At 36.3% G+C, this 8993-nt stretch overlaps 1 protein-coding gene across 1 annotated transcript; it reads right to left on the bottom strand.

The window, feature by feature from the left end:
• Window positions 1–821: 821 nt before the first annotated feature.
• Window positions 822–7374, bottom strand: LOC147402658 (glycosyltransferase BC10-like). Its single transcript, XM_086437971.1, has 2 exons — window positions 5889–7374; window positions 822–1645 (listed from the first exon to the last, which is right to left on the bottom strand). The coding sequence occupies exons 1-2, from the start codon at window positions 6444–6446 to the stop codon at window positions 1004–1006; spliced, it is 1200 nt and encodes a 399-aa protein (XP_086294097.1). The 5' UTR covers window positions 6447–7374; the 3' UTR covers window positions 822–1003.
• Window positions 7375–8993: the final 1619 nt, after the last annotated feature.

Here is an 8993-nt window from a genome sequence, read left to right as displayed (position 1 = left end):
AAATTTTCATGAAAAATGAAAAGCATACCCTTTCTTTATGTATAAAAAATAAAAACTACCCATTTTCAATGCGTAATCTAAGAAGCCCAACAGTAATTTTGTCGTCCATTCAAACAACACTCTAGAAATCTTTATTCCAGGCAGGGGTGGAACCAAGATTTTGCCCATGTGAGGGCATGTGAGGGCAACTTAGAGTGAAAAATATATTTTGTGGGGGGTAATTAAAAGTGAATTTTTTTTATTTTTTTTAAGGGCAATAGTGGCGATTTTTTTTTTTTTTTTATAAATCTGTGGCTAATATCTATTACAATAGCAGCAGGTGCCCCCACTGTAAATCCGCCCGACTGCAGGGGTAGGACTTTTGGTCGACTTAGTCCAATAGTTTGCCAACTTCCACCAATGTATTTTATGTTTTGCCCCCCATTTATTGTGGTCAGTGATTTTAATTTTTAATTATAGCAAGCAGCTTTGCTGTAGTGGCTAAGAAATGCAGCCTTCAAAATAGGAACATGGTCCCCAGTTAAAGTGCTCCATTTGGGCTTGCCAGGCGCAACAATCCCGCTTTGCTTCTCCTCTAAACATATGAGATAATGGGATTCATTGCCGTAAACCATCCCCAGGATTGTAAAATAATGACTCAAGAAATTCTACTAACTTAACAGAGCAAGACATACCGATAAAATTGCACCAGACAACCAAAATAAAGAGGTCTGTCTAAATTGTTGATCTCCCCTTAGTTGTACCTCAAGGTTTTCCTTATCTAAAATGAACATTAAAATAGAAAAAAAAAAAAAAATTACAATCACTCCTGAGGTTGGGCCCTGATATTTTTTAATCAAAGCTACTGCACAAGGAACAGTAGCATCCTGCATAGTTGAGAATTCAAACTCTTCACCAAACATCCTAATCCCACTGCCAAGATGACGAGATCCATAACCAACTTTACCAAAACTAGGGAAGCAACAACACCCATATGGGGAAAAAAATACTTGTAACAAAATTTTTAAAATTTCATCACTGTTGCAGTGAGGTTGAGTAGGGGCTCTAATGCACTGGGAGCAAACTTCCTAGCAAAAAGGTAACAAATAGATGTCTGCTCCAAATTATATGAACACATTGTCCCATTATTCTGTATGGAATGTATAAACCCTTCAGTAATATCAGCACCACCAAAGGTTGCTGGGTGTGGGCCTCCCCTCGACCAATCAACCCAAGTCACACTCCGGTTTGAATTCAAGGATCCAAAGAACATGTTCAGAAAAGTTGGCAAGTAATGCTCGTCCGGGTAGCAAGATGGCTTACAGTATTTCCTGAAAAGGGAGTAGTACCTGGTGTCTGAGATAATACTCACGGCCAGAACACGATTCATTTCGAACCACTGAGATCCTTTCCGCCATTGGGAAAGCTTGATATCCGGATACATGCGGCGATTGTAACGACCACGCCCATAACGGGTTGGATCATCATAGGACTGGACAAAGCCATGTGTAGAACCAATGAGGTATTTGTAGACAGTCATGAAATCGTAGACTGGAATACAACTCTCAGAGAGCAGAACAAACCGCTCATTTGAGAAGTCAAGAAGAGCATTAGCGAGAAGACGCCTCTCTGCATCCGCCAATGTCACTGTTCCCCATTGAACATCCTGAAAAGAAAAGTAAAGAAAAAAGGATTTAAGGAAAAAAAGGAGGCTGGATTTTATGGAGACCATCAGGAAAAAAAATCTGAGACAAAAGATGTGGAAGAAAATTTCAATAAAATATGCGCTTAGTGACAAACAAGTATGCCTTTATAAGAAGGAACACAAAAATCAGATTCTATTGGACTAGTCTAACTAGTGAGGTATAAAACCATTTGAGTTCATTTTCTAAATTTTTAGGAAAATTTTACCTATCTATGATTATAATGAAAGGTCTTTTTTGATGACAATTACCTATCAATTTTACAGCAGTGCCCTTTGGTCATCCAAATGTGGGATCTGGCATTTGACTTTGGTTAAAGGAAAAGCACTAGAGAAAAATCACAATTTCGTTTAGGAAGGCAACGAGGGAAAAAAGGTTCTTCAAATGATCCAAGGCAGCAAGGTTTCTAGCTTCTCTGAGAACATTAGACAAGATACTGTAGGTGGCTTGGTTGCTCTTGTAAGATAAAGTATGACATAGAGAAGGCTCATGTGCCGGGTTTCAAACTAAGAGGCCATCCGTAAGGACTCTACAAAGAAGTGAATATTACAAATGTAAAATGAACTGTTTCCTTTTGTATTCTCTAGATTCCAAAAAAAAAAAAAAAATTCACGTGTTAGCACAAATGTGAGATCTCAATACTGTTCAACTACCCCTCTCTGCAGTAAAATTATTGCTCATTTTATCCTATCTCTATACATGTGAGAGCTTCTTCTTTCCAACATATCTCTGACTTATATTTGACAACATATCTCTCACTTCATCATCATCATCATAAAGCCCTATCCTAAAAATTTGTGGCTGGCTGATTTTTTTTTTTTGATTGAGTATAAAGATTTTATAAATATCAAAAGAAGGAAAGTACAAAGGAGGCCGAGAGAGCCCTTGAGAATGAAAGCAAAAACAGGTAAGACAAAATCAAGAACTTGCTAGTTACATAAGCTATCCCATCGAAAAATAAGTCCTCAAACGAAAATCTGGAGAAGTTCTTGCTTAACTTCGCCCAAAAAAACAGCACCCTAAAATCTCTATGTACACTGTATGTGAATTGTTCTCCTTGCTTTGGAACACCCTGTTGTTTCTCTCTTTCCAAAGATCTCAAGCTATGGCCAAAGGAAGGATAGCCCAAAGGTGCCTTTTTCTATGAGAGAAGACATTGAAAGCCTAGCCTTCTAACATCAAAAGGAAGTTTTTCAGGAAAACGTGACACATATGAAACAAAGGCATGAAATACGACCAAATACCTCGGGAGAAAGAACAATGAAGAAGGGTGTGATCCACAGATTCTCCATCACTCTTACAAAGAGGACAAAAATTAGGAGTGATTCACCCACGAGAAATCAACTTATCCAAAATAAGAATCCTCCCTAAGGAAGCAAGCCAAAAAAAAAAAGGAAATTTTAGAAGGGACAAGAGAAAACCAAATGAGAGATACCAGGAAAGAGTTCTTCGACCTTGGAAGAATGACTTTGTAAAATGAGGGAACAGTGAATTTCCTATCCTTTGCTTTGACTCATTCCCTCCTGTCCTTATCATTTTTCCTGATTTTGACTCCATTCAAGAGATTTAGAACCAATCATTGAAATTTCTCCTAAAACCCAAATCCCAAGAAAAAGTGATATCGTTATAGATCAGACAATGTTTAATCGTGCAATTCCTTTTAAGAGAACAAGCGTACAAAGAGGGGTATTGAGTTGATAGAGCCAAATTACTGCATCACCTATCTTCCCAAAACCTCACTCTATCCCCTAAGCCTACTCTGAAACCGATATCTCTCGTAAAATCATCTGCAACCTTGAGAATCCATTCTAAACATTACAACCGTAAGTCCCTTTGGCTTTCCCACCATACCAACCAAACCTTTTTTCCCCATACTTAGCAATAACAACTCTCCTTCACAAACTATCCCTCTCTTCACCATACCTCCAAAGCCATTTGCCTAATAGAGCTCTATTTGTAAGCCTAAGACCTCGAATCCCTAGACCTCCATTTCTCTTAGGGGTGCAAACCAACTTCCAATTAACCAAATGATACTTCTTTCCTCCATTCTTATCATTCCACAAAAAAAAATTCATAAATTTTTCCAAGCGGATCTCTACTGACTTAGGCATAGAGAAAAGGGAAAGGAAATAGATAAGAATGCTAGACAATGCTGGTTGAATTAATCTTGTTCCACCATTCAATTCTAATCCATGTTTGATAAATTTCTAACCCAGATCCCATCTGAATTCTTTGGCATTTCCAATTTGAGCAAACTACCCAAGTTTCCTATTATCTAGAAATATGCTGCTAGATCATGCTCCAAGAGAGAAGGATGTCAGAGAGTTAAAATATCTTATCTAGATTGGTAATAATTCCATCCAGAGAATTGCCATCACAATCCTAAATGTGCACTTATGATAGTGGTAAAATGACTTGTTGGGGCCCATTCCATGGAATGACCTCTCAAAAGAAACTATAAAAATTAATTGTGTAATCTTTAGACAATCAAGAATGTGCCAGCCTGGTAGGTTTGTACCATTTGTGAGAGGTACCACAGACATGGGATCAAAACCACGTCTTCACCCTTGCATAGAGACAACCACTCCCCTCTTTTTAACTTCTCAAAAATAGTTACAGCCTCTATAACCTCTCAGAAATAGGTATTCGTGCTTTTTAGCTGATCCCTTTTTTTCCTTTGATCCATGACACCACCACCACCACCACCACCACTGCCCCAACCAGCTCCTTGATTGCCAATATAGACACCACCTCCACTACCACTAACATATTGGCCACAGCCATATTGCCACCTCCAATACATTTTCCACCATTACTACCCCACCACAACATTTTCTACAGCCACACAACTCTGCCGCAACCATCACCACCATTGCCATGGCCACCTCACCTAGTAATACTGAATCCTTAGCCCTCATTACTATTTACTCAATTCACAACCATTCAATAAATCACCAAATTAAAGCCCTCTCCAAACATTGGAGATAAATTCCCAAAGATCGATTGTAGCTAACATACTTGAGTCCCAGTCTAATAACCCGTAGTCCCCAAGACCACTTCAATATTACCTCTAGATCCTCCTCTCCTATTTATAGTAAAACCAATCCCGAAGACGGAGAATGAGAGACAATTCCAACTTCGGTTAGGTGTAAACACAATCCCAACCAACGCGCGCACACATACACAAAAAAAACCTCCCCAAGGAATAGGAATTCCACGTTCTATAAGAATATAATTCTTTTCTCACTTTTTTTTTTTTTTTTTAATTTAAGAAGATGGAAGAATTCAAGGCAAACATCAATAATTTACTGAAAACAGTGGACTCCCTTAAATTCTTGACAGACCAAGGAAGAAGGCTCCACGAATTAAGATTTTGAATTTGAATTAGCTTATTATTTTGTTTTTAAATGAGCTTGTTAAAATTTTAGGCATAAACATCCAAATACAAAATAGTTCATCGATAATTTATTCTTCTTGTTAGAGTTAATCACATAGCTCACTCAATTATACAATGTTCTGTGTTGTGTTCTTATTGTTGCATGTTGGATCCCAACTTCGTGAAAAAAAAAAAAAACTACTAGCATTGAGTGAATACCCAAAAATAAATTAAAATTTTCGCAACGTCCTACAAAAGTCAATTCAATTACGTGAACTATAGGAAAAATTAAAAACAAGGAGAGATTTATTATTAAGAATACCATAAGATATTTGATGCACAGTGGAAGGAAATTTAGCAAAATGAGATTACTTTCTCTTGTAAATTAACATTTACTTAACAAAAGAAAATATATAATGTGCACCCCTCCCACAATCTTGGAAGCTGCCGAGGTAATAGGATCCATGAATTTCTTCATTACCTTTCAACCAAAAGGTGACCTTGCCCTCATCAGCTTTAAATTATGACTTTTGCTTTCATTTCTCTTTTTATCTCATACGAACACCACAAATACACCATCCCTTCTTTTCAACTAATATTTCTCTGTGGTCAAAAGTGCACAACTATTATCCAAAACAACCGGATTAAAGCTCCTCGATTAACAACTCCTCATATTCCTAATTGGAACTAAATTACTAAAAAATGTATGTAACAACTAATTCAATAGTGAAACCAAGATGTTTGTTTTATGAATATATTTCTCTAGCAATATGTGATACAATATTGGCAATTGTGGGGTTGGGGAAAAAGCATGAGGAAAGAGATCATACCTGACTTGGGATTTGGCGTTGATGAAAAGAAGACGTCTTTGAGACATTGAGCTTGTAACCTGGAAGTGCATGCACATAAAGTGAAAACAAATCTTGATGGCCTTTGAAAAATCTATCCCACAATGGTGAAAGCGGTAATGGTCCTCGTGTCAAGAACATGAAGGCAACTTTAGGCACTCTATGGTATGGATACTTGTCTTTCTTTGGTACCATTGACGCCCTCCAGAAAAGCTCATCATCTGTCATACCATGTGTCAAACGCCCTGGGTTGAGAAAGCTTGTAAAATTTAAATAATCCTTCTTTTCACACTTCCTTCTTATGCTTAAACAGGCCTCCTTTTGGCGAGTTGGTGGATGATGAATTGTGGGAAAGAACAGCTCAGTCTGTGATGTGAAGTATCGAGTATAATGTGCACTCACTACCAAGCCTAACACCAAACCAACTACGAATATGACCATAAATGAAACAACCTTGACGAGTCGAAATGAGAAATCCTTGCTTACAGAACCTGTTAACATATCCAACTCTTCCTCATCTGCCCTAATAAACTGCCGCATGGTCTTAATTGTATTTCCTCGTCTGCCCTAATGTTTTCAGAAATTTTTTTTTTTTTTAATGGCAAGCAAAATGTTCTTAATCAAAATCAAAACAATTAGTTCTATTTTCTCTCCAAAATAATCAGATAAAAACCAAACATAGATCAGAGAAAAGAAGTTCAAACTGATATTTCGTAAAATTTAATAGAAGAAGATTTCTAAATGTAAAGAAACAAAGATCACAAACAACTTTAGATTCCAAACGAAAAGAAGAGAGCATAAAAAAATCCTGATCACCTAAAATAAAACTCTAAACACTAGTCATATTAACTTCAAATTCCACATTCAGTAAAATAAAATTTAATTACCTTCAAAACCACAGCACAAGCACAAATGACTATTTATATATATATAAAATGTATTCGAAAAACCTATAAGAGAAACACTGGAATGGTATGTTTTAGAGATATGTTCAGAAATAACCAAAAATGTTGGATCTTTCAATCTAGGGTTTCTTAAGAGAAAGAGAATCAAGAAATCTTATAACGAGATTGTCCGTCCACTTGATTCTGTCTCAGAAAGATGGATGGATGGATTATCGACCTCGACTGGAGGCACACAACAGAGAAGAGATCTGAATTTTTTTTATTTTACTTCAAATATTTACAAAGGAAGGAGAAGAAACCGTCGGATAATTCTCAAGAATCTCTAACACTAAACCTAATGTCCGAATTCCTAAACGAAACATTACATTAAAATGTTTCCTTCTTTCTTTATTTTCCTTGTAAGAAACGTTTTTTTCGACAGGGAGCGGTGAACTTTGGTATTGATGACGTGGACTTTTTCGAAATTTGGTTTTATGTAGATTTTCTATATCGTTCGAGACTGAGATGACTCGTTTGATAATTGACGAGTCATCTCAATAATTTCATGAACGAGACAGAGACGCATGATCGAGATCCCCATCTTATTCTTCTTGCTAAAATAAAAATAAAAATAAAATAGAGCTCATCTTCTTTGAGTCATATCAATATGATTCATGGATGAGATTGGAAATTGAGAGATCTTGATTGATATATATATATAGAGGATATTTTTTGTAAGGCATCAAAGAGCAACACGTGGCATATTGGGGATCACAAAAAAGAAATTTTGTACTTCGACACTCGAGTTCTGAACATATGGAAAAGGCATTAGCGATGACGAACATGAGAATCCAACTTATCAAATTTCACTTCTTGATAAGGTTCAAAAATGGGAAGTTAGATGATTGAAACACTCAGATGCATGGAAAGATTGAATCTGGAGTTTGAAGAGAGATAGGTTGAAATACAAAGGAAAGATTCGATCAATTAAATCCTTTAAAGTCAAGGATTCGATCACAATAATCAATAGAACTCACGAAGATAAAGGAAGATCCTTACTTGGAAGGGATGAACTAACATAAAATATAAGATAGATGCGTTTCTAATGAAAGGAAACTATTAAAATGGATAAGGATGAATTTAAAAAGGAGACCCTAGAATATCCTAAGGTTGGAACTCTATAAATACAAGGGTAATGGGCATCGAAGATATACGCATTCCTTCTTGCTAAAATTTTACATTTATTTTTGTATTAAGATCCTGACTTAGGCATTAAAGAGGTGATGTTACAGGCTCACCCAAAAGTACAGTAGGAGAAAATTAACAATTCAGAGGTTATCTAGAGGTAATGCAAATTTTTATATCTACAATACACCATAAAATTGGATTGGTAGATTCTAGTAGGACCAGACATATATTATAAACTTCGTGAGTCTGTTCCAATTCATTATTTACCTGAAAAATCTGAACAATAATAGGATCCGAGCCTAATACCATGCTATTATTTGGCATGAAACAATTGTATGTTTGTAGTAGAGAGAGAGAGAAGGAAAAAAAATGGGTTTTTAGAGAAAAAGGCTATCATTTAAAATAATAGTAAAATGAACAACTCGATTTTTTCAATTTTGAAACAACATTCCAAGATATAATTAATGTCGAAATGGAGTGAATTTTATGAAGATGGTGTCCAAGTTGTGAATAATTCATTATGAGACTAGATTACTTAACATGATATCTGTTAGGTAGTCATAGTTAGACATAATATGGCCTGGGCTGGTAAAGAGTTGTTGGGCACGAATTGGAGTGGGTTTTGCTAATTAGGGCTTTGTGAAGAAATTTAAATTTATTAAGAATCCTTGGATGATCATTACATGAAATCCTGTAGCTTTAGACCCATAGCTCAATTGATTTGGCAGAGCAACTTTGAGTTTGTGAGTGCAAATCCAGTTTACACCCCCACTCCAATAATTAGAAGGGGGGGACGGGGGGCTGCGACAGAGATTTGAGAAAAATGGTGAGGGTCTCCATTAGTATAAAAGAGAAGACAAAAGTCAAGGAGGGCATGCCATCAATTTGAATACATAAAAAGGAGTATCTCAACTATTTCACAAAAACATAAAAGGCACATCGTAAATTTCAAAATTTAAGCAGCCACTCATCATTAAAGACGAGGTTTCACCAATCACAATCTGCTTCAAATTTG

This window comes from Akebia trifoliata, chromosome 4 (assembly GCF_017979445.1).
Source record: "Akebia trifoliata isolate Shusen 1 chromosome 4, ASM1797944v1, whole genome shotgun sequence".
Lineage (NCBI taxonomy): Eukaryota > Viridiplantae > Streptophyta > Magnoliopsida > Ranunculales > Lardizabalaceae > Akebia > Akebia trifoliata.
This window is presented reverse-complemented; position numbering and strand designations above follow the sequence as displayed.

Coding starts and splice junctions, on each gene's coding strand:
- LOC147402658 (XM_086437971.1), bottom strand. CDS start 6,446: ATGCGGCAGTTTATTAGGGCAGATGAGGAAGAGTTGGATATGTTAACA. Junction 1,646..5,888: donor AACGCCAAATCCCAAGTCAG/GTATGATCTCTT, acceptor TTTTCTTTTCAG/GATGTTCAATGGGGAACAGT.